At 50.1% G+C, this 25735-nt stretch overlaps 3 protein-coding genes across 3 annotated transcripts in view; 1 reads left to right on the top strand and 2 right to left on the bottom strand.

The window, feature by feature from the left end:
* pcnx1 (pecanex 1) overlaps positions 1-14987 on the bottom strand; it is a gene marked incomplete at its 3' end in the record, with an annotated part of 24803 nt that extends 9816 nt beyond the window's left edge. Inside the window, 11 exon segments of the mRNA XM_076996023.1 lie at positions 1378-1604; positions 2106-2163; positions 2288-2381; positions 2641-2834; positions 4344-4473; positions 6889-8511; positions 9427-9492; positions 10250-10286; positions 11231-11336; positions 12641-12855; positions 14605-14987. Of these exon segments, the coding sequence (XP_076852138.1) occupies positions 1378-1604; positions 2106-2163; positions 2288-2381; positions 2641-2834; positions 4344-4473; positions 6889-8511; positions 9427-9492; positions 10250-10286; positions 11231-11336; positions 12641-12855; positions 14605-14757 (2903 nt within the window).
* An 847-nt stretch (positions 14988-15834) lies between these two features.
* On the bottom strand, positions 15835-19212 carry med6 (mediator complex subunit 6). Its single transcript, XM_076996019.1, has 8 exons — positions 19088-19212; positions 18515-18674; positions 18289-18380; positions 18057-18139; positions 17529-17637; positions 17297-17412; positions 16484-16511; positions 15835-16275 (listed from the first exon to the last, which is right to left on the bottom strand). Exons 1-8 carry the CDS (start codon positions 19107-19109, stop codon positions 16145-16147), a joined length of 741 nt encoding a protein of 246 aa, XP_076852134.1. The 5' UTR covers positions 19110-19212; the 3' UTR covers positions 15835-16144.
* A 1653-nt stretch (positions 19213-20865) lies between these two features.
* ttc9 (tetratricopeptide repeat domain 9) lies at positions 20866-24678 on the top strand. Its single transcript, XM_076996020.1, has 3 exons — positions 20866-21720; positions 22156-22338; positions 23661-24678. Exons 1-3 carry the CDS (start codon positions 21264-21266, stop codon positions 23741-23743), a joined length of 723 nt encoding a protein of 240 aa, XP_076852135.1. The 5' UTR covers positions 20866-21263; the 3' UTR covers positions 23744-24678.
* Positions 24679-25735: the final 1057 nt, after the last annotated feature.

Below are 25735 nucleotides of genomic sequence, written 5' to 3'. Positions count from 1 at the left end.
ATATTGAGCCAGTTTTCTTGGTAAGCAGTGGTGCATGCTTCAAAGTCTACATCACAGGACTCCAACTGTGCTGCTCAGAGCACACGCACGCATGTGTGTGTGTGTGTGTGTGTGTGTGTGTGTGTGTGTGTGTGCGAGCGAGTGCGAGTGAGTGAGTGCGTGTGAGTGTACGCGTGTGTGAGTGAGTGAATGAATGAGTGAGTGAGTGTACGTGTGCACGCGCGAATGTGTGATTGTGTACGCGCGCGAATGTGTGCGTGCCTGAGTTTACGCGTGTGTGCGTGCGTGAGTGTACGTGCGTGTGCGTGCGTGAGTGTACGTGCGTGTGCGTGCGTGAGTGTACGTGCGTGTGCGTGAGTGAGTGTACGTGTGCGCGCGCGTGTGATTGTGTACGTGCGTGTGCGTGAGTGTGTGCGCGCGCGTGTGATTGTGTACGTGCGTGTGTGCGCGCGCGTGTGATTGTGTACGTGCGTGTGTGTGCACGTGTGTGAGTGAGTGAGTAAGTGTGCACGTGAGTGCGCGTTCGTGCGAGTGAGTGTGCGAGTGAGTGAGTGTGCGAGTGAGTGAGTGTGCGAGTGAGTGAGTGTGCGAGTGAGTGAGTGAGTGCGAGCGAGTGAGTGAGTGCGAGCGAGTGAGTGTGCGAGTGAGTGAGTGCGAGCGAGTGAGTGAGTGTGCGTGCGTGCGAGTGAGCGTGCGTGCGAGCGTGCGTGCGAGCGAGTGTGCGTGCGAGCGAGTGAGTGAGTGAGCGAGCGAGTGTGCGAGCGAGCGAGTGAGTGTGCGAGCGAGCGAGCGAGTGTGCGTGCGAGCGAGTGAGCGTGCGTGCGAGTGTGCGTGCGAGCGAGTGTGCGTGCGAGCGAGTGAGTGAGTGAGTGAGCGAGTGAGTGTGCGAGCGAGCGAGTGAGTGTGCGTGCGAGTGTGCGTGCGAGCGAGTGTGCGTGCGAGCGAGTGAGTGTGCGAGCGAGTGAGTGTGCGAGCGTGCGTGCGAGCGAGTGAGTGAGCGAGTGTGCGTGCGAGCGAGTGTGCGTGCGAGCGAGTGTGCGTGCGAGCGAGTGAGTGAGCGAGTGTGCGTGCGAGCGAGCGTGCGTGCGAGTGAGCGAGTGTGCGTGCGAGCGAGCGTGCGTGCGAGTGAGCGTGCGTGCGCGTGAGTGAGCGAGCGTGCGAGTGAGCGTGCGTGCGCGTGAGTGAGCGAGCGTGCGCGTGAGTGAGTGAGCGTGGCGAGTGAGTGAGCGTGCGAGTGAGTGAGCGTCCGTGCGTGAGTGCGTGCGTGCGTGCGCGCGCGTGTGAGTGGGTGCGCGTGTGAGTGGGTGCGCGTGTGAGTGGGTGCGCGTGTGAGTGGGTGCGCGTCTGAGTGGGTGCGCGTCTGAGTGGGTGCGCGACCTGTCGAAGAGGGCGAGCAGGGTGAGTCTATCGAAGTGCAGTCCGACCCACAGGTGTGGCAGCAGCCAGAGGCGGTAGTACTGCTTGGCTTTGTGCGGGGTGGCGTGGGCGTGCTGGTGTGCTGGGTCCTGGGTGCACGGTGCTGCCCCCTGCAGGTCGGGACTGACGTCGGCGTCCTGCGGCTCCAGCAGCTCTGGGTCCATCGACAACAAACGATTCAGCCGGATCTGAGGAAAGGAGAACTGCGAGAGAGTGAGATTAAAACACCCATAAACACACACAGGCACACACACACAGGCACACACACAGGCACACCCCTATCTGCCAAAGGATATAAATGTAAACGTCAACATTAACAGCAGTAAGCAAATGATCTCAGAACAGACAAATGAAACACCAGCCGTATGCACGCACGCGCACACACACACACAAAACAGTCCCACACACAGAATGACTCTCTGGAGCCCACTGTCTTAGGGGCTGCATCACTCTATAATACCAACACTATTATGAGATCATGAGCACATGAGATCATACAGTAAACAACCTCTCATCACACACACACACACACACACACACCGATTTGTCACTCTGTGGGGAACAGTAGCCAACAGAATGCCCTGCTGACTACACCCACCCCCCATAGCTAGCACTGCAGACTGTGTATTTGTGTGTGTGTGTGTGTGTGTGTGTGTGTGTGTGTGTGTCAGAGCATGACTGACACTCACCAAGTCATGAGGGTAGAAGCGAACTGAGGTAGAACTAGAGAGGTGCGAGTCAGTGTCCCTGCAGAGAGAGAAATGGTATTAAAACAAGAACATGCGTTTGTTTTCATCCCTGTATGAGCACAGCCCTGTTCAGAGCAGCACCACCCGGCCCACCACCCCCACTACTCGGGGCAGGGACTCACCAGATGTTGTTGGAGGCCCGTCTGGTGGCTGGCTCGAAGTTGACGAGGGACACATCACATCCCCCGACCTCATACAGAGGTGAGCTGAGCTTCCCTGGGGTGGAGGAGACAGAAAACATCAGAGTCAGGGGGTCAGTGCGAGGATCACAGAGTCAGGGGGTCAGTGCGAGGATCACAGAGTCAGGGGGTCAGTGCGAGGATCACAGAGTCAGGGGGTCAGTGTGAGGATCACAGAGTCAGGGGGTCAGCACTCACATGCTTGTTATAAATTCAGTAATGATATGCTACTGGGTGCCTGCTCAGACTGTGTAGCATGCCGTGTGTGTGTGTGAGGAGCATGTACACATGCTTACCGAAATCTTCCTGTAGGCTGGCCAAGCCGACGGTAGAGGCCTTGTCCTGCGAGCCCTCCAAATGCACACTTCCATTCCTGACCAGCAGGGAGGCGCTAGCGCTGAGCACAGTCACCTGGGACGGCGTTCGGGACGGTTGACCCCGCACCTGGGACACAGAGCCCTGAGAGGCCTGGCTCAGGGCCTCCTGCAGACTGAAGGAGAGACCAGGGATCAGCAGGAGAATGCACGTGTGTGTGTGTGTGTGTGTGTGTGTGTGTGTGTGTGTGTGTGTGTGTGTGTGTGTGTGTGATGCAGACAGATTGAAGGGGGGTGTGGAGACAAAGCTCAAACCCAATGGAAGAAACTGCAAGAAAGAAGGTTACACAGGCAGAATACAAGAGAGATTTTGTAAATATTTGTGTAAATATTATAGCCATATATAAAAAATTTGAAATAAGAAAACGAGGTGCAGCAGATTTTGCACAAGAGAGCTGGACGTGAACACGCTAGTTCCTCGCACTACAGCTCCTTTAGCATTAGACCTACACTGTGCATAAATCACCTGACGTCAGTAACGGTTGCTTGTCTAGCTGATGTATGCTAATTAAAAACGTGGCTATTAAAGTTAAAGGTTTATTAGCCTATGATGCATACTTGTCTCAGTGTTGCCGGTGGCATTTCCATATACAGTTACTTCAATATTAACTTATTCATAAAAGAAATCATTGTTGAGGTGAATTTATGTTTGTTGATATAAGTTGTTGTGCTAATGTTGTAGACTTAGCAATAAGTTAAGTTCATAGCTGCTTTGCTAACTAGTTCTAAATGGTACCGTTTTTTCTTTTCTGTGTTATTTCCGACCACATGTGAATCCATAAAATGACTACATCACATGGTGTTTCAAGTCTAGTACATTTACCACGTAATAACTAACACTATCCAGCAGCAGTAATGTTAAAAGTATTGTATGTATATTATTAATATATCAATATAAATGTTTTTAGGTTTCAGGTTATCATCAGTAATAAAACCCTTAATGTGCAACACAAGCTCCAAACAGGAAGAAAACGGACAGAAAAATGCACAATCTGGTGGCTGGAAAAACCACCAGCAGCAGGATCAGTCAGTTTATTACAATACAGCTTCGTGTGTGCGTGTGTGTGTATGCGTGTGTGAGAGAGAAGGAAGAGTGATATAAGAGATGTGTAGGAGTCATCATCAGGGAAGATGCTACTGCCTCACAGCAGGGCCATAAGCATAGCTTAGCATTTCTGCTCCTGCTCTGAGGGAGAGGGGGAGGGGCTTTGAGGGAGAGGGGGAGGGGCTTTGAGGGAGAGGGGGAGGGGCTCTGAGAAAAGCAAGGGAAGATTTAAAACTCGGGACATCTGCAGCTCCTGGAATTGACTTCTATACCGTGTGGGGTATACAGCAACGTGCAGACAGAGCAAATGTATACACTAAGCAGGCTAAACACAAAGGTGTAAGGTACTGTAGCTGGATAGTTGGTAGCAACAAAAGTCCAAAGCAAATGAAATAAAGACCTAAATAAAGTGACCTGTATTCCTGTATAAATGTCACACCAGAGAAACCCGCTAAACTAAAGAGGGACGGAAACACGGCTGTGAGGATCAGAGGAAGACGATGTCATGGTGATGAAGAACGCATGGTGCAGATTGTGCATCCCTGCCCTGGGTGTGGGGGAGGGGCCAGGTGCGCTGTACCTGAGTGGGGATCCTATGAGGGACGTTGGGGGGGTGGGGTTACTGCCAGCGTTGTGCCGTCTCCGCACCGCTTGCCTCCGGAAGGTGCTACGCTCCCGCCGAAACGTCACCGCGTCCTCGCCGCTGGCCGCTGCAGAGAGGAGGGAGACGGGTCAGGGTAGAACGGGGGGCGCTCTGCCAGCTGTGCACCACCACCTCCACAAGGGGGCAGTGTTGCTATTGTGTGAGGTAACCCCCAACAGAGGTACCGACTGTAATCTGAGCAGTGTCATTTGTTCATCGCCAGTGCCAACATCCCAAAGTTTCCTGACCCTGCCGAGTCATTACAGTCAGTAAAACAGTAAAATTCAAAACACCCGTGTGTGTGTGTGTGTGTGTGTGTGTGTCTTATGAACTGCTCTGAGAAGGGAAGGGAGAAATGAGCTACATCAGTCATGAAAACAAAGCCAAAGCTTGCCAACCACAGTGTGTGTGTGGGTGTGTGAGTGTGTGTGCACGCAGCTAAGATTTCTCCGTGTTGCTCCGACACCGAGTGGTGGCGAGCGGAGGGAGGGGCCTTGTAACTAGATTCTCTCTACTGGGTGATTAAACAAACATCCTATTTGAGCGTAGTCTGTTCCAAACACACCCATGGCCACGCCCACCGTCACGCCCACACACGTCAAAGGCCTGCCAATTTGGCCTGAGGTTCTGGACACTCCCAGTGTTCCTGAGCGGCTGTCAGTACATCAGGGCAGAGAAGTCCAGACGGAGCCAAGCAAAGTCATTACATTTACAGTGAGGGCCAGCTGCTCTCAGAGTGGCAGCGTCAACCACCTAATATACTCTCATAACCCCTAAATAACCCCTCATAACCCCTAAATAACCCCTCAAATAGAGACAAATAGCCTGAGTGTATGCTCACTTTGGTCAGCACATTGAACGCATGTTTTTTGTATGGTCCCTCTTTGGACCCAACGGTGACCATTGTCGAGGTCCACCCTGATGACGCAGCATCCAAACAGCTTTGTTCAGCAGATGCTGTGGAGGCAGACGAGGATTGGCTAGAGGTTCTCCTTTCAGAGTACCTGCTGCTTTCTTGGGTCCAAGTCTGACAACCAATAAAGCCAGACTACTTAACCCATGTGACACTGGAGCTGGTAACACTGGTAGGGCCCGGGACGGCCAGGGACGGTCAGGGACTTAAAACGACAAATGAACTGAGGATAAATGAACTTCATCCGTTTGTTAGGAATCTCAGGAGTAAAGAAAATATCCAAATTCAACATATTAATATTAATAATATTCAATATCCAAATAGCATGACTGCTTCCTGGTAGGCTAAACTAACTGTATATACATTGTATATAAACAGACACGAAGGCTACATTTATCCTGTTCTTACATCAAAGTTTACGCAATCCAAAATTATTTTAAGATATTGAATATACTGTAGCAATGAAAAAGTGGTTCCAATATTTTTTTGGCAATTATTACTGATCGAATAACCTCAGGTAGCGTAATGCTAACTGCCTCAGCAAGGGGAAGATGGCCAAGGCTAACTGATTACAAAAATAATAATCAACTGATTACAAAAGATCATAATCAACACTTCTGTCTTTTTCTCTCTGAACTGACTGATTACGATGATGCCTCAGGGACAGATTTTTTTGTAATGTTGTTCCTTGCTCACTTAAACTAAACCACAATTACTTCTCCATATCTAGCCTACACTGGGGCAGGTTACGTTGCCGTGGCGACCATTGTCATGATACTCTCGAGCCTGAATGAAACCCAAAGTTGACCCCGACACGCCGAGGACACCGCCTCAGGGTTCCTGGGCAGATCCGGAAAACTCGGATCAAAACAACAAGCCACGGATTTGTGGCAGGTCAACGTTACTGAAGCAAACCATTGATTTGTGAGAGAAGTAGGAAACGTCGGGCCTCAGGAACACCGAGAGCATCTGGCACAGACGGGTCCGCCAGGCGCCGTCTAAACACGCCGTGCCAGCAATGAGACAACAAAACGCCAGACGTTTTTAATTCCGGCTTTAAATACTGTGAAACGCTTTTAACACGTTTGACGGGCTTTTAACACTTGTGGTGGGAGCAGCATTAACAGACCAGACGCAAACAGCAGCCTTCGCTCACTGATGTCCAGAGAGAAGTGCAGTCATTAGGCTTTCAGCACACACACCATTATCTCCGAGTAGAACAGGCGTGTGTGTGTGTGTGCGTTTATGTGCGAGTTTGTCTCTGTACAGAGGGACAGGCTAACAGTGGGGAGAGCTACAGCTATTCTAACTGGGATCGTTTCCCTTAATGCCGACTCCAAAATCATAAGAACATAATAAGGAAAGGAGATGACATAATAGGGTGTTGCCACACGTTCAAAAGGCTATTCTCTTATAAATGCCACGCAACACCACATTCTGCTGTTCACGGCCCACACAGACGTTTTGAGCTTATGCAATATCTCCTCTTTCACATAGGTGTCTGTGTGTGTGTAGGTGTCCGTCTGAGGGTGTGCACGTACGTGTGTGTGTGTGTGTGTGTGTACTCACCCTTACAGGCAGTGGCAGCAGCCTCATGGGCCTCTGCGATGGTGCCGGAGCAGGGCAGGCTGTTTCTGGACCGCGTGACCGACTCCAGCTGTGACGCTCTTCCCAGCAGGGACGCCGCGTCCAGCACCTCCCCCTCCTTGGCCTCCAGGTCCGACTTGGAGGTGGTGAGCGGCCCGGGCCCGGCCGGCGCCCCCAGGTGGTGGGGGTCGTTAAGGCAGGCAGTGGTCCCGCTGTCCAGGCTGAGCACGCGGGCGTGGGTCTTGGCGTTCCCCGAGCCGGCAGGGCGGCGTGACGCCCGCCTCTTGGCCCGGTCCCTCTCCTTCTCGCCGGGGCGCTGACGGGGACCGGGCCCTCTGGCCCGCAGCGGGCCGTAGCGGGCGTCGGTGGGGGACTGGCACGAGTGGGAGGTGCTGGAGGAGGAGTCCGTGCTGAGCTGGTGGGCGGAGAGGAGGCTGGAGGCGTGGCTCAGCTCGCTCTGGTCGCTGGAGTCCTCCTCTCCTTTGGCGAACATGGCCGAGCGAGGCTTGGCCATGGCGCGCACGCAGGTGTAGTCGCGGTGACGGCTGGCGTCGAAGCTGCTCGCCCGCTTCTTCCCGCTCCGCCGTCGCCCGTTCCGGCCGGCCCCGGAGGACGAAGCGGCCCGGTGGACGGGATTGGCCGATTTGGACTTCACGTCGTCTAGCCCCGCCTCCTGGTGGAGACGGCCGGGGCCGGCAATGGCATTTGCGACAGACCCGCCCTCCTCCTGAGGCCCCTCCCCTTCCTGGGTGGTGGTCTGCAACGCGTTGGTAGGGGTCGGGGGCTCGTTGGTGGCTGGTTTGGGGCAGAGTTCGTTGGCGTGGGGGTTTTTGTTGGCCTCCCCCGAGGCCCGGCTGGCGCTCCGCGTCTCGCTGGGTCCTTCCGCCCCCCTCTCGTCCCCAGACAGCGAGAGGAGACTCTCCACGTGGGTGGAGCTGGTCTGCTCGCTGTGCAAGCTGCTCAGAGTGCTGTTGGTGTCGCGGTCCGTCCCGCTGCAGTAGCTCTCCGAAGACCCGGTACTCCGCGTGCTCAAGCTCCTCAGACTGTCCGCGCTGTGCTCCCCGCCTCCCCTCTCCCTCCCTCCGCCTCTACCCGGACCCCCCCTACGCACCACCTGCACTTGGTACAGTCCAGAACCACCTTCGCCCTCGCAGTCCCCCTCCCCCGCCTCCCTGGAGACGGAGCGCGCTAGTCTGCGACGCTCCCTCCTGTGGTGCCTGTAGCACTCCGTCCCTGATGTGGAGGGCACGCCCAAGTCCTCTAGCGCCCTCTGTGGCCTGGAGGTCTCCAGCTCACACACGGGGTCAAGGCCGCCCCTGCGAGGAGGAGGGTAGAGACTGAACTCGGGGACGGAAGGATCCGGAAACGCTGAGCCAGCAGAGCTGGACGTGCGAGGGAGGCCACGAGGACGCGACGACTCCTTCCGGAAGGACTGGGAGTGGGCGGGGATGGGAGCTGTGATCTCTGTGTCACAGGAGGACAGCGATTGGCTGAAAGGGTGGGGGGTGGAGCTGTAAAGGTCTTGGGCCAGCGAGGTGGAGGGTTGCATGGATGCGAAGGAGTCATTGGAGACGAGGCAGTACATCTTTGGGTCCGACATCAAATCTGAACAGGAAAAAGAACAGAATTCAAGTCTCATTGAATGCCCTCACTCAGTACAGTCATTCCGATGACATAAAGAAAGACTGACACACAAGACTCCATCTGTCCCCCATAATGACAGGATGACTGACGGTCTGGAAGTGGGCGTGTGTGGACCCTTTAAATCATGGCTCCGCCCACAGCCAGCTGGGCAGCACCGTGGCGTGGGCCGATGGCTCTCTCCTGATCAGGGCCACGTAGCTCTCTGGTGCGGCTAATGGACACACTGACCTGAATTTCCTGGCTCTTCCACACACTGGCTTACGGGTTCGGTCTGTTACAAAGCCAGCCGTACGACTGAAAACAGCTCACTAACCACTCAGAAGTTAAACTAGAGGATTTCAACTAAACTGAAAGCCATTGCAATTCGTGCAATGTCCAAAGAAAAACTCAAGATAGAATTGATTTGTACTAATGAATCATTGTTCTATTAAGGCCATCAAACATCAGCAGGTGGGAGGACAAGGGTCAGATGACTGACCGGTTGCAACACTGCAGTAGCCCAACGCAGATCCAAGATGGCCCCCAAAATCCCATCGCTGGGCACTGCTGCCCAAGCAGGGCACACATTCAACACCTAAACATGGTGGCAGAGGTGGCAGTTAAACCACAGAGCTGTCGAGATCCTCAATATGTCCTGGACAAACGTCCTGGCTGCCAGTGTAATTACAGGAAAAGCTTGTGGCAGGTGGGAGAGAATTAGTGGGCAAACAGAGGCAGCCAGCCACACAGAAGCGCATGTTCAAATGGGGGGGGGGGGGGGGGTCATTGTTTTGCCAGTGAAGGGTGTACAGTAGCATGTGAAGGGTGTACAGTAGCATGGCAATGAGGAAGCTGGCAGACGGATGTTTCTAGAAGGATGACAAAGACGACTCTCACCTTGGTCCTGACTGCAGCTCTGAGCCAGACTCAGACTGATGTCATCTGAGGTCTTCCCAATGTCACCTGTGGAGGTGGGGGAGAGAGACAGCGAGAGTGAGACAGAAACAGAGAGACAGAGACAGACACGCAGAGAGGATAAAATAGGAAGGTCAGCATTCATCACTTATTTATTTTCTCTTCAACCATCCTCCCACACAGGATGACACTCCACTTCATCTGAATTATAAAACCCGCACACACACACACACACACACACGTCCATTCATCTCTCTGAAAGCTCACTAACACTTGAGCAGACACCCCCCCCCCCCCCCCCAGCCACGTGGTTGTGCCTCTGGGAGCCGGCTGGGGTGACCGGTCCTGACCAGTGTGATCGGGCAGGGCGGTTGGGGCACTAATGACAAAGCAAGCAGTGCATCCACAAACTGCCCCAGCACCAGCGGCCATGATGGCTCACGGGTTCGTGACTTTGGCGGTGAGCGGAGCTGCAGCTCTATCAGCCACACGTGGGAAACAATTAGATTACAGTGCGGCTGAAAGACACCATCACGGCAGCAGCAAGCACAATGCAGCAGGGGCCCATCACACATGCACACAGACAGAGTAAAGAGGCTGTGTGATGGGGCCGGCTGCCTGGCTGAAGATAGAAACGTGACTCGGAGACACAGAAGAGTGTCACAGTGGAGGAGTCCTGCAGCCCAACCGCTCACACACACAGACCACAAATAAGAAGCTCCCATGTCATTTGAAGCTTCTGGGATTTTTCCCCCCTCCCCAAATGGTACATGTGTGAAGGAATCACGTGTGTCAGTCATCTCACCTTTAGCAGCCACTGGGCGCCCACGAGAGGATGCAATCTGTATGAGAGAGAGAGAGAGAGAGAGAGAGAGAGAGAGAATCAGATTCCTTCCCTACGTTTACTCAGTGCTGGATAAGCATCTTGTTGAGGACTCCCTACCATGAATACGTGTAGTATGACCACATACTGCAATATTCTCAACTGCTCACCCTGACCTGCACCACACCCCTCATGTCACCTGACCTGCGCCACGCCCCTCATGTCACCTGACCTGCGCCACGCCCCTCATGTCACCTGACCTGCGCCACGCCCCTCATGTCACCTGACCTGCGCCACGCCCCTCATGTCACCTGACCTGCGCCACGCCCCTCATGTCACCTGACCTGCGCCACGCCCCTCATGTCACCTGACCTGCGCCACGCCCCTCATGTCACCTGACCTGCGCCACGCCCCTCATGTCACCTGACCTGCGCCACGCCCCTTGCCCCCAGGATGTCAGGAGCTGGTAATCCTCCGTATGACCCGTCAGTTGTGTGTGGAAACTGTCAAACGTGACTCAGCTTGAAAACGTGGGACATCATTCCACACACGGCCACCTACACTGTTCTCTAATTCTGCTCACTTTTAGCCTATCCTGTCATCATCGGACACACACACACACACACACACACACACACACACACACACACACACACACACACGGACTCACTCTTCCACGCACATGGTGCGCAGTGGCCTAGATCACAGCACTCCAGAGATGGGAGGGATTAAATCCAGCGTGGGCTGGAGGGCGGAGAGGCTGTAGCAGGGAGGGTGGAGGCTCTGGCAGGGCCTGGCTGTGGGAGCTCCACCCAGAAAAGCTCCAGAGACACAGCTGCAGGGCAGAGGGGGCAGATAGAGCAGCCAGGGCCTCCCTCTACGCTAGGGCACCAGAGATCTGTCTGCTCATCATAACTGTCTCCTCATACCAACACACACACACACACACACACACACACACACCTGGTGGTTTGAGTCCATCCCAGTGTAGGAGTTCTGCGAGCTGCAGTCGACAGGAGGAGTCTCCTCTCGGATGAAGTCGGCCATCTCGATTCCTCCTCCGGGATCCCTGCAGCACACACACACACACACACACACACACACACACAAGGCCAACAGTTACTTAACAAGTGTCAGGTCTGTTGTGCCTCAGTGAGAACTGGGACGGCGGTGAAGGAGTTAATAACACCATTTATCTTCCTGGTGCAGCCTGTACACAGTGACCTAGCCCTCCCACACACACACACACACACACACACACACACACACTTCAGCTAAGGATTTGCGCAATGCTCTCTACAGAGCCAAGCAATGGTGTGCAAATGCATGCAATACTAATACGGGCCCTGACAGCGACGTAAGCTGGGGGACAGAAGATCTACATCTGATAGATCTGGGACAGCAGAGGAACCCACTGTGTGTGTGTGTGTGTGTGTGTGTGTGTGTGTGTGTGTGTGTGTGTGTGCGTGTGTGTGATTTCTCAAGCAGAACACTCTATAACCTGCTCTTCATACCCACACCTGTTCCATCTGAGCAGTATGTTTAGATGACTCATGTTTCTATAATGTCTCTGACTCTAGACTGAGCCTCCTCACAAGAACACATCCCACAAACCCTCAGCTGTACATTTTAGACATGCCAGTAGTTTATGGGACGAATGAGTGGCAAAAAAGATGGCACTTTCATTGGCTGAGCCTTCAATTAACCCACCCACCTCTCACGTGACAAGTGGCTGAACCAATGAGCACCGTCGAGTCTTGTAGGCACATTTTGGAGGTGTACAATCTGTTGTGTACAACACACTCTGTTCCACTCAACCACAATGCCACTGCTGATTGAAAACAGCCAACAAGGTCATTACAGGTCCATCTTGGATCAAAAGTCAGTTTAATCTGGATCCAGGGAAGCAGGATGTATTAGTGCGAGGCCCTTTCACAGTTTTCTTCCGCTGTGTTACAGGGGGATTTGGCAACAAGGATAATCTTTGACATCACCGTACAGGCCAAACCACCTCAGCACAATCACCAACCAGGCAGACCAGACACACTCAATTGCACACTGCTGGAGGGGGAGGAGCTCAGGACTCTGCTCTGAAGCCAACCAACATTAGCCAGTCCGAGTTCGACACTGAAGAAAGCAAAAACCTATTTCTCCTCCACAAAGAAAGCATCTCTCCTGGTTCTTCAGCATGCCCGTCACAAACATCTATGAAACATGCAAGCTGTGGTCAAAGCTATGGAAGGATGGAAGGAATAAAACCAAGAGGAAAAACAGCACGACAAAGATGGTAAAGTGAACTTGCAAAGTACTGTATGCAGAAAACTGTTCATTTTGGTGTTGGGGGGGATGGCAGGTGGGTGGGGCTTCTCTCACCCTGGCCCATTGGAGTCCTCCTGTGGCTGGTGGGCGGAGTCCTGTCCATGCTCCGCCCCCACCCCGTGACCCTGGCTGCCCTTGTCTCGTCGCTGCACCACCTCGCCCTCGTCGAGCGCCGTGTGCAGCCGGTAGTTCACGGTCTTCAGCAGCGCGAAGACAGCGGCTATGACGCCACAGTGTATCCCCACGATGACCATGGTGGGCGGCAGCGCCTACACGGGACAGAGAACGCGTGAGACACACTGCTGCCATCATAAGGAGGCTTCATTGTTTCAGTTTGTCGAGTATCTATAGGGTTTGGCCGAGTTTGTGCCGTTACACGCGAACACCGAGAACACTTCAGCCCCATTAGACTGAGCGGACATCCACAGACCTGGAATTAAACGGTCGCTTCTCGAGACTGAGGCACTGTAGGCCCGGTTAAACACCACAGTGTTCATCTGCTTCAGGGGAAATGTGGGCCTAACTCGCTCCGTGCTCCAACTTTAACCGCTGCGAGGGTTTACCTTCCCATCCGCGGGGTAAATATAGGCCAATGGAGTGAGACGCAAGCCTGGATACTACATGAAACTCAGCTCCTCGAGCTCGGGTACATATTACGACGGTCTGAAAATAGGCCAGGAGGCTAAACATGACTTCCGCTCCCAGTTTAGAGAGAGAGAGATAGAGAGAGAGTGGGGCAGATAGAGAGATAGAGAGAGAGTGGGGCAGATAGAGAGAGAGAGAGAGAGAGAGAGAGAGTGGGGCAGATAGAGAGAGAGAGAGAGAGTGGGGCAGATAGAGAGAGATAGAGAGAGAGAGGGGCAGATAGAGAGAGAGGGGCAGATAGAGAGAGAGATAGAGAGAGAGAGGGGCAGATAGAGAGAGAGGGGCAGATAGAGAGAGAGAGAGAGAGAGAGAGAGAGAGAGAGAGAGAGGCAGCTGTCACATGCCATCTAATACACTTATGATCTCGGAGTATATCTGATAAAGACAACAAAGACGGGAGCCAATATAAGGGAAGAATCTAATAATAAAAAATAAACAATAATAACTTAGGGAAACAGACACGTCCCAAAATGTGTCCGATGCGGACTGCAGGACGGATTGATTTGTTCCGTATTGCGCAACTCCGGGTCCCGGACAACAACAACCAGGCCAAACGGAGTGAGCAGTACACGTTTGATTTCACACGCGGCCGATTCTGTTTGTTTACCTCCAAACAGCCGGAAATGTAGCAACAAAACCAGTACTGGCTCGAACCAGTAACCAGTACCAGCCAACATGAGGTCCAACATCTTACACGGTCACGTCTCTTCACATAAACGCCAACCAAGCACATCACAGCCCCGTTACACCGACTAGCCTAGCTGCGCTTTAGCTGCAGGACTGTCGCGTGTTCCCGTTTAACGTACAGAAATAAATAGAAATTAATCAAATGAATAAATAGCCACTGGTGCTGTTGACCCATTCACTTTTATTGACGCCGGCCAAACCGGGCCAGCACCTCACTCAGCTAGAACCGTGTATATGATGAAGTGTGTGATGAACACGGCCGGACGAGGTTAACTAGCTACCGGTCCGGGCCAGGTACGCCGCCGCTGGCTCGTGTGTCCTGGATGTGTGACGGGACCAGCTGACACCTGGACGGGATACACGACCGGACCGGACACTCGTAGACGCCAACATGAGAAATGTCAGCCAGAAAACACCACGACGAACAGAACACGAAACACGTCGGACTCACAAACAAGAGACTATCAAACAAAGGACGCAGCTGTTGGACCGTCTCGCCAAAACCCACAACGAACCGAACCCGCGACCTGGAGACCCAGCAGATAACGGAGCGGAACCGCGCGGGTTTAACGGGCTTCGTCTCGAACCAACACCGCCTAAACCTCGCAAACTAACCGAGCGGGACGGGGGTCACGACCGAACCACACCGAAGTACCGTGGGCCCGTAGACGGGCGGCCGAACCCACCATGTAGAGCGTGAAGGGGAAACACAGCAGGAAGAGCCACACGTAGAGGTGCAGCGCGTTGACGAACGTGTTCTGGTGCGGGTCGTAGTACCACCCGCCCGTCACGGACGCCCACACGCCTTGTCTCAGGATCTGGAGAGTCTGAGATCCCATTTTCTGTCCCTTTATAGTCCCAGAGGAGCAGCGAGGGAAGCTAGCCGTCTCGGAACACCACACGCAGCGCTGTGTTTTCAGACGCGGGTCTGGAGGTCCCCACCGCAGCCATCTTCTCTGAGACTACTGGGTCCTCCAGCGGAGACGCTCCTGTCCCACCACGCCCTGCGTCTTCTCCACCTTCACGCACAAGAGAACCAGAGACGGGGAGAGAAGAGGCTCTAAAAATAGAGACCTGCTGTCTTATTCTATGGCGCCCTCCAGCGGCACAACCGAGAGTTGCCGCACAATAACATCTGGAGGAAAATCTAGGGGGGAAAAATGTCGGATTTTTCTGAGGATCACGCTGATCAGTGATTTCGGTATAAGCCTCTCAAACAGTAATTCATTATCATTTAAGGAATGCGTCAACATATAAAGTAAAAGGAATAAAAATGTTAATGAAGTAAAACTGCAACTAGCCTAGGCTGTTGTTGATTTCAGTGTAGCTAGACTGTAATCATGTCAGTGGGGATGCTGTCAAGTATACACAGGCAATTACATCAGATTTCCTCCCCCGTTTTATTTACGTGATGTCTTTGTTGACACCCAAAACGATTTTAAGACGTATTTTTTTATGTTTTACGTTTATATTGCAGCAGTAATCCATATCAGGGAATAACCGCGTCGTATGTCTACACACCAGAACCGAACCACGTAAATAACAGTAAACCCGACTATCCCACCTGGCTTTGAAACATTGGCGCTAATTTTCTCTACACGAAAAAGTGCCATTATTTACTAATCAACTAGTTACGGCAGACGTAAAATTATGCGTTCATGAGAATAAAGTGCAGCCGTTTTCAGCTGTGATGGTGCTGGAGTGATCAGACTGCTGAGCAGAAGAGGACACAGCGTTTTACTTCAGCAGATGCCCAATAGACTAATTATAGCCCTACATGCAGCTGCTCCCTAATGTCCTTTGTGCCCCGGGCTTATGGAATACTATTTTTTCAAACGCAGGTGCTCAGGCCTATGAATTAAAAGCGAATGACTTCTACAGCGGTGTTGAGTAGATATACATCGATTATACACCAGTGTTTTTAAATAATTTTTTATTACTATTTTGTAATTTTGCTAAACCCTTAAACTGGGTTTGTACATGTGACTAAAGGTGTAAAAAATATTTACATGAAAAACATCTCAGAATGAAGAGATCACAAATGGAGAATGTACTGCGAGGTTTCGGTTCCACTGCTCTGCAGCCTCTGGCTCCAGCTGCACACGACCCTGTTTGTAAGGCCTGCGTGCCAGTGTCCATCGCTCAGTGGTCCAGATCAGAGGGTCCATCGTGCAGTGTTCCAGAAACGCGGCGGCCCACACTCTCTGGGCTGCTGGCGTGCACAGGTTACTGAAGGCGCGCCCGTTTCTCAGGTGGAGCCTTGCTGGGGGCAGCGGGGGCAGCGGTCTTGACTGCAGGCTCACGCTCTTCCTGCTTGGGTGCTTCTGGTGGTAACTCAGGCTCTTTCTTCACCTCCACTGAGAATGAGAGAGAGAGAGAGAGGGACAGAGAGAGATGCCGACAGGAGAGAGCGGGAGGGAGAGGGATTTGTAATGATTTTCCATTTATAGCATTTAAGTTACTTATTTAGTAAGTCTTACTGACACCATCATCAGGTGGAGCCTTGCTGTTCACATTCTGCACTGTCACATGTTTTTCAAAGTAACAAATGGTAGAAGTGGTTACCTGGAATGGGCTTCTCTCCAGGTTTAGGCTGAAAGAGAGCAGGAAATCATAACAGATTAACATTTTAACACATCTATGCACTTTGTGCAACCTCAAAAGAGTGAGAACATTTCAAAAGACATCCATAACTGTGACAATCACACTGAAGCAAGAGTGTGGAAGGAATGTGAGTGAGTGGGGGTTCCTTATACACAGTGGACATAAAAGTGGGCTGTAAAACTGGATATTCACACAGAGACCTTCTCACAATTATATTCATTCATCTGTCCACAAAAAATGGACCTTGTAGATGATGCAGTAAGAATGAATTTTAGACAAAGTCATTTGTAATTAAATGTTACGTTTTACATCACTATTCTAGAGATCACAGATTGTGAGATTGAATAGAAAATCATAGAGTAGGTAGAAAAGCAGCAAAAAAATGACAGTGGTACAACTCTGATGGCTCTGCTGAACATTTCTCTCTCACACACACACACACACACACACACACACACACACACACACACAATGGAGTGAGTAAGGGAGAGAGTGAGTAGTGGGGGAATGGAGTGAGGGAACAAGTGGAGTGAGGGAACAAGTGGAGGGAGGGAGTGAGTAAGGGAGGGAGTGAGTAGTGGGGGAATGGAGTGAGGGAACAAGTGGAGTGAGGGAGGGAGTAAGGGAGGGAGTGAGTAAGGGAGGGAGTGAGTAGTGGGGGAATGGAGTGAGGGAACAAGTGGAGTGAGGGAGTGAGTAAGGGAGGGAGTGAGTAAGGGAGGGAGTGAGTAGTGGGGGAATGGAGTGAGGGAATAAGTGGAGGGAGGGAGACACCTGATAGAACAGCGGTGGAAATTTGTTCCGCAGGTCCAGCAATAGTGTGTCCACCCTCTGTCTCTGGAACATAGAACTTGGTTCTTCTTTCTTCTTAGACTTGGGCTTTACTTTCTCTATACACGTGCACACACACACACACACACACACACACACACACACATTATCCCATCCATAATTTGGCACCCATAAGCATCTGGCCTGAAACAGTGATCAGTGAGCATGGCGTCACCTCGTTCTTCTTGGTCTTTGAAATGCCACCAGTAACCCTTCGACGGGTGATAGCGGCAGAAAGACATGGCCTCGTCGAACGCAGACTGGATCCCGTGTACCGCCGACAACTGCACACAACACCGCTCACTTTTACTGCCACACATACAACGCCATGACCATATGGTACAACTTTAACTACTTTCACCGCTCCAATAGCTCATAAAAAAGCAAACAGGATCAGGGAAAAAAGACAGCCATTAAAAATATGTGTTGCATAGTACAGAATACGCATCCTAGAGCACACAGCAATATAAGCACGATTTTCAGAAGAGAAACAATGTCCATTAACACATATCAAGAAAGACATAGGCAGACACAGCAGGGCAGAGGTGCTGAAGCTTTCTCTTGTTAGACAGAACTGGAGAATGTGAGAAACAGCCAAACACCCACCCAAACTAGCACCTTCACAGTGTCTATCACATCCAAATAGATGTACCTTAAAAAAGATTTTATTCCTTCATACATGTTGGTGACTTTTATAACTCACCGCTCTAGAGCTGATGACTGAGCCGAGGTCTGGAGCTTGGTATACCACTCCTGCGTTTATGTAATAGTCAGCCAGGGGGACAACTTCAGAGAGAGAACAGGGCAGAGATTGAGAGTGAGAGAGACAGAAGACAGATCAGCCCTTATTTATCAGTGTAGCCATCAGCTTGGCTACTGCAGCAGCTGAAGAGCTGGTGTTGCTGTGTGAACGCCGCATCACCAGGTGCACTCACCTTGCGTGGGCGACTGTCTTTGCTGTTTCCTGACGATATACAAGATGGGCTCCTGCGCGTGGAGCAATATATATTCCACGCCAACCATCTGACTGCACAAAAACAGACACCACATATAGCCCGAGCTAAACGGCATATTTTAAAGTACTCAATACACGCAACGTTGCTTTGGAAGTTCATAAAGGGAAAATTTAAACAATGGCTTTTTCAAAGGGATGAAACCTACTTGAGGTGGTCGAGAGTGAGTCTCTGCATTTTCACAACCTCGTTGTTGCATGTTCGGTCATAAAATGGGTTGCTACGCTCGGAGAAATAGTCGAGGACATTGCCAGGGTTCAGAATGGGCACCCAGCCGCTGTCCACCCACGAGATGCCCAGGAGATTATCTACCAAACACAGTCATGGCCATAAATAATCTTCAACTGGCTAACCCAAGTTATCTATGGTTGCGTGCTACTAAACAAAAAAAAAAACGTTTATATGGCAAATTTCGATGTGCAATGCAGAGAAAAAAATAACAGTTTTTGTCATACCCGTTCAAGAAAAAACATTCAAATATAATATATGTTCTGATTGCTTTGTTGTGCAGTAATTAGCTAAGTTAGCTATCAATTCAGCTAGCTAGGTAGTTAGCTCATCAGCTAACTCCTTGTAAAACACGTGATTAACACCATCGAGTAAAGCGTAGTCTACATTTTATTGTACGTTTTGCTTTATAATACAACATTCGAACAACATGTACCCAACATGTCAGTGAATACTAATGTGAATAAAAGAAAATGACAAATCTTTGAGCTACCTCTCAAGTCCATAGACGCCATGTTTCTAAAGACGCACACTAGTGACGAAGTGTGTTTGTCGCGTTAAGATGACCAAACCCTCCCCGCCCTCTTCGCTAGAAATAAGCACGCTGGACTTTTATTGATTGATAGGTGAGGGAGGCTAATTGTTGTAATCTATTCCTGTATAGTCAAAAACATAGTGAACTGCTTTAACTAAACGGTCTATTTGTTAAATTATACACAAAGAGAAACATATTCAATCTGCACCGTCTGGTTGTAAGTACTCGGTGTTAAAGTTTTTGCCTGACTGACACGGTAAAGTTCTTAACGTCTGGCTCTTTCTGCTTAATGATAAATCCGCTAAATTCAGTTCTTAATGATTTTCTGGTATTCTTTGTATTCTTTTAATGTCATTATACAGACCTGTATATTTTAATGTCATTATACAGAATTTCCCATTCTCTTAGCTGGGTCTAATATGTTTATATTTACACTATGGAAATAGACTATTCTAATAATGCCTGAACATAAAATTAAATCGCCTGACTGATGTGTCACACTGAAATAGTAGTAAGGGGAAAACAGTGCTTAGATACATGTGTTGAGGGTTTAGATTTCAGCAGTGCCATATATTTGCAGCCTTTTGAAGCTGAGGAGGCGACCTCCACAGTTCCACGGAGAATGCGGCAGTGTGGGGGCCCCTCCCCGATGATACGCTGTCAGTAGGGACACACACACACACACACACACACACACAAACACACACACACACACACACACACACACACACACACACACACACACACACACACACACACACACACACACGCGCGCGTCACTGCTCTCTCAAACCCCAAAGTGCAGCAGTACTTGTAGTTCAAAGCAGTGCCGAGTCCTCTTTGCAGCTCTGACATGTCATATGTCAGTGTGATGGGCTTCACCTTCTCGTTATTACTATGACTACTATAATACTATTACTATTATTGTTGTTGATTATCATTATTATTCTTGTGATGTGATAGATGATCTGCATTAGATATAACCTGTAAATAAAATAAAATGTGCATGAACGAAAAATAAATGGCTCCTCCTGCAGCTAAATTAGAGGGTGTGGAATGGAGGGGCCCCTACTGCACACCATAATATGACAGTGCCATCTGCTCAGACACACCCAGTGCCTTACCACACAACAGCTGCATGTGACACACACACACACACACACACACACACACACACACACACACACACACACACACACACACACACACACACACACACACACATCTCTACTAATGTTTCACCAATGTGTTCTGTCCTGTATGCAACACTGTTAACAAAACCAGGGAGTCATTCCCTCAGAACAATTTCTGTGCTCTACCGTCCAGCCAATTAACTCTTACTATTATTACTTTTAGTCTTCGTTCTATTCATCCGATTCACTCCATTCAGCTCAGCAGTGAAACTGTGACCAATTGTAAAACTATGTCCAATGAAGAATCTAATGTCACTAATGGAGTTTAAGTTTGCCTTTCACGTCAGAAAAATATATATTGATTTATAGCGTACTCTAATTTTGATCTCATAACGCTTCCAGAAGGGCATTACATATTATAAGAGTTTGTTTATCAAACTTGCAGTAAAAGCGATGGCTTGGCTGGGTGGGAATAAATCGTAATTACACAGTTGCTTGTGGTAGACAAGGAAATCTAGAAGGGAAAAGAATCACAAGGTTTTTTTTCCACGGTTATGCTGCGGTCGACTCGATTTGCATCAGTAAGTCCCCGCAAGCGCTCGATAAGAGACTCGTTATCTCCTGTAATCGGTGCTGTCTGCATTCCTCACAGGTAGCGCGAGCACGACCGCCTGCGTCGTCGAGGGATGCGCGCGCTCTTCGTCGTGTCATCTGGACAGAGTCGGACTAACACACTGCGGGGGGGCAGGACCCCTATATAAGTCGTTTGGGCATATTTGGGCTCACTTATTCGGGCGATACAGGAATGAGCGGGCGCCGGTTCGCCGCACTGACGGGAGCGCCACTCTGCGGAACTGAAATGACAAGGGGATGTAGTGGCGCGGGAAGCGCGTGAGCTCACGGAGCCAACCGCAGTATCAGAGGCGGGCGGAACACCGCGTTCGGTACCGTGTGTCGACGAAGCTCGGGGTTCCGCTCACCGCGATCACCCGGGCGGGAGGATGAGTCTGGACAAAACGGGCCACGAAAGGAAACCCCACGCGGACGGCGAGGCGGAGGGCGTGATCGGCGGCGCAAATGTCGGATCTCCGCGGCCGCCGCCGCGCGCTCAGCATCCCGGCGGACGGAGCCGCGAGGCGCGACACCAGCAGCACTGTCGCCACCACGGAGGTTCGGTGGTGAAACAGCCCAACGAGCCCGCCGACCTGGTGAAACGCGCGCTGGAATTCAAGACGCAGGGGACGCAGTGCTACAAAGACAAGAAATACCGAGAGGCCATCGGGAAATACCACCGCGCGCTGCTGGAGATGAAAGGGCTGTGCCGCGTGCTCGGCGACCCCGACGTCAGCTCCAAGTCCCCGTCCTCCGTGCTGCCGGCCATCGGCAAGTCCAGCCTGACCGACGAGCAGAAAGGCGCGGTGGAGAGCGCGGAGCTGGAGTGCTACAACAGCCTGGCGGGTAGTTAAACCTGTAGCGCGGGGTTTTCCTTTCAGTAAACGAGTGATGCGGAGTGCATTCAGACAGTAGCAGACATAGGCCGTATATTGGAAGCATATACAACCTCTAAGGTTTTAGGACAGATTCTGCTCACTTATGCATGACCCAACAGCCACATCACTGGTGTCTTAGATGAGCGCGTGACGGAGCTCTAGTAAATACAATCTGAGTCATGCAATATGACGTCACTCCGGAGCCAAAGCATCTATCAACGTGGATAGTCGTAGACATTGTAAACTAAAGCGTTGACTAAAATAAATGGATTTTTATTATTGTCATAAATTCTATTTAGAATGTACTTTTTCGAAAATGGCAAATTTGAACAGACAGAGCACTAAATAACAAGCAATTCATTTAAAATTGACATGTTTATTGTTTTTGTTTGTGTGTGTCTAGCCTGTCTATTACAGATGGAGTTGGTGAACTATGAGCGGGTGAAAGAGTACTGCCTCAAAGTGCTGAGGAAAGAAGGGGAGAACTTCAAAGCCCTGTATCGCTCAGGTGTGGCCTACTACCACCTGGGAGACTACCACGAAGCCCTGCACTACCTACAGGAGTCCCATAAACAAGAGCCTTCAGGTCAGAGCAGGCCACACACACACACACACACACACACACACACACACACACACACACACACACACACACACACATTCACTCACACACACACACACACACACACACATTCACTCACACACACACACACACACACACACACACACACACACACACACACACACACACACACACACACACACACACACACATTCACTCACACACACACATTCACTCACACACACACACACACACACACACACACACACACACACACACACACACACAGAGGGGGTCCACCTGTTATTTCAGGTCTTGTTATTTTATGTGCTCAGTGCTGTCAAGGGTTTTTTTTTATCTCAGATCAAAGACATTAAATTGACATCAAACAGTATTACACAGAAACTGGTAGTTTCAAGGAGAATATAGTAAAGGCAGGTGCATCTGTGACCTGTAGCTGTATATATCAGAACAGATATCAGGCCAAGTGTCTCTCATTTGTGGTATATTTCCATTTTTGGAAATTACTTGAAGAGGTTTTTTGACATCTGTATGGTCATATTAGTTGAAATGAGACCAAAAAGTCACATTTGGAAAATTAATACATAGAATCCCTGGTCCTTGGAGAGAAAACCTTATGATAACAGTGCAACATATTAATGGGTACCATAACCAGATGGTTACAGTATGGTAACAATAAGGCAGCCTTTTTCACTCAGACAGTGCTATTGTGTTGCTATGCGGTGGCATGGCGTCGCTATGGACTACCACTGTGCTGCTATGCAATAGCATCAAGACTGATTTGATATGACCTAGAATTCTTCCAGCTGATGGCTGTGAAGTGCCTTCATCAGTGTATGTAAAAATGAGTCATTTACATTGATGAGATTAGTGATTGTGCCATTGTTAAAGCAGACTCTTGTGTGTGTGGGTGTGTGCATGTGTGTGTGTGTGTGGGTGGGTGTGTGCATGTGTGAGTGTGTCTGTGTGTGTGTGTGTGTGTGCGCGTGCATGCATGTGTGTGCGTGTGTGTGTGTTTGTATGTGTGTGTGTGTGTGTGTGTGTGTATGTATGTGTGTGTATGTATGTGTGTGTGTTTGTGTGTGTGCGCGTGTGTGTGTGTGTGTGTATGTATGTGTGTGTGCATGTGTGTTTGTCCGTGTGTTTGTGTGTGTGCGCACATGCGTGTGTTTGTGTGTGTGTGTGTGAGTATGTATGTGTGTGCACGCATGTGTGTGTGCGCGCATGTGTGCGTGCGTATGTACATGTGTTTGTGTGTGTGTGCGTGCTTGCGTGTGTTCGTGCGTGTGCGTGTGTGTGTGTGTATGTGTGTGTGTGTATCACAGACACCAACGTGATCCGCTATATCCAACTGACGGAGATGAAGATTCGCCGTGTTGCACAAAGAGAGAAGAAGGAGTGTCCATAAAGTCTTCCCTCTTCCTCTTCCTCGCCTTCACTCACGGCTGGAGTCCTCGCTCCTGTCGTCACGGCGACCCGAGTTCTGCATCCGGACCATCCCCTTCATTGCCCTCACCCCGTCATCTCGTTCCCCATGCTCCAGCGGACACTGCATCTCTGGTAACCGCTAGCAACACTTCTCGATGTCGTGATTGTTGTCATTGACCAAGACTTTGGTTTGCTGCGCGAAGGCTGTATGATGTGGGTTTGGGGTCTCCTGTCTCCACATCCACACAGCCCTTCCTGCGTGTGCTCTGTCTGTTTGGTGCTCCCCGATTACGTGTAAAACGTCTCTGTACAGACCCACACCGCAAGCTTGATGAGCGGACATCACTTTTGTTTAAGTGTGAAAACAAATATGTCACTTAGTGTGGAGTCAGGTTCTGATTCCCTGCCATGTTAAACCATAACGACGATCATTACATGACCCTAATTGCTGGGACACATTATAGGATATCACAGTCAAGATATCTGTTGCCCACACTGGATTTTAGTACCGAGCATTTCATCAAACAAAGTATTTTTACATTTCAAATCCTTTACCACCTGGCCTACATATTATGAAACGTGTGTATTTTATACGTCTTCACTGAACAGATGGTGTAATACAGTATGTGCTTATAAGAGCACTAAGACGTGTGACGGTTGAGAGATGTTCTAGTTTGAACAACCAATTCACTGTGCCACTTGAACCATCAGATTACTCTGATGTCTTGACAGGATTTTTTTACCCTGTCAAAAAGCCCATGTCCATGTTTTAAAACATTTGAAAGCACTTATGACAATGAAATCTGTGCTTGGCTTAAAGTGCTCAGAAGGTATGTATTTCTCCCATGTGCCATGTTCAAATCCAGAATAGTCATCGCAATGTTACGTACAAAATAAAGTTTGTGTTTGTTGGTATTGAAGTGTTTTTCAGAGTGAGCTTTCCTTGGCATCATATTGCATGTGTTCAGATTTTTACACATCATAGACTCGATGACATCATATTACATGTGACATGTCCAGATTTTTACACACCACAGACTCGATGACATTATATTGCATGTGACATATGTCCATATTTGTACACATCACAGACTTAACGTCCAAATACATGATGATCCTATTAATGATAGAACAGGGCCGGCGCCAGAACATATACAGTGAGGGGGCGTCAGAAAATTTCGGGGGGGCGACCGTAAGTTGTTGAGCGGGGGGGGGGGGGGGGGGTGTAACGATTGTCGAGCTGCCGACGGCGCACCATGTAGCGATTGTTGTAAAATAAATGGGTCTTATTTTTTACATTGAGGGGGCGGGACACCTCGCCTGAGGGGGCGACGCCCCCATTCGCCCCCCCGTGGCGCCGGCCCTGTGATAGAATCTTGATGTCTGAACGTGGATCTTTTTGAAATTCACCAAATGAATTCTGGAGACTTTCACCCTTGTATTAAGCTGTTAAAATGCAACTTTTTACATTTTAAAGTTGTCAGTCATTGCAGTTATAGGTAAAATGCATGTCCAGATGATGCATTGAATTATCATGGTGTAGAAGTGATTAATTGTTCCCAGCATGGCACTGCTGGCATTCTGCAAGCACTGACTAGAGGTCAGTTGACTTCCTTGTCATTCCACTTGTTGTGTAGGTTAATGGGAATCTGTTTTGGCATTTTACTGCTCCGATCGCAGACGGCTGCAACAGAGTGTAGATGGCCCCCTTCTATTCTGGTTGCCATGGTGAAGCTCCATGGAAATGATTCCTAGTTACAGATTGGTCAGCGTTCCAGACAAGCCCAATATGAAGCAGGCTGACCTACAGGAGGAGGAAAAAGGAATTTGATAACAGCACATTTATATATTGGTGTAAAAGTAGATTGGAACTAATTTTGGATATTAAATTGGGGGTAATGAGCTTCAGTACTGATAGTTGTAACATATAATAAGGTGAACATTAAAGCATCATAAAGTTAATCACAGTATT

This window comes from Brachyhypopomus gauderio, unplaced genomic scaffold (genome assembly GCF_052324685.1).
Source record: "Brachyhypopomus gauderio isolate BG-103 unplaced genomic scaffold, BGAUD_0.2 sc327, whole genome shotgun sequence".
Taxonomy (NCBI): Eukaryota; Metazoa; Chordata; class Actinopteri; order Gymnotiformes; family Hypopomidae; genus Brachyhypopomus; species Brachyhypopomus gauderio.
The sequence above is the reverse complement of the archived record's forward strand: the minus strand, read 5'-3'. Positions and strand labels throughout refer to the sequence as shown.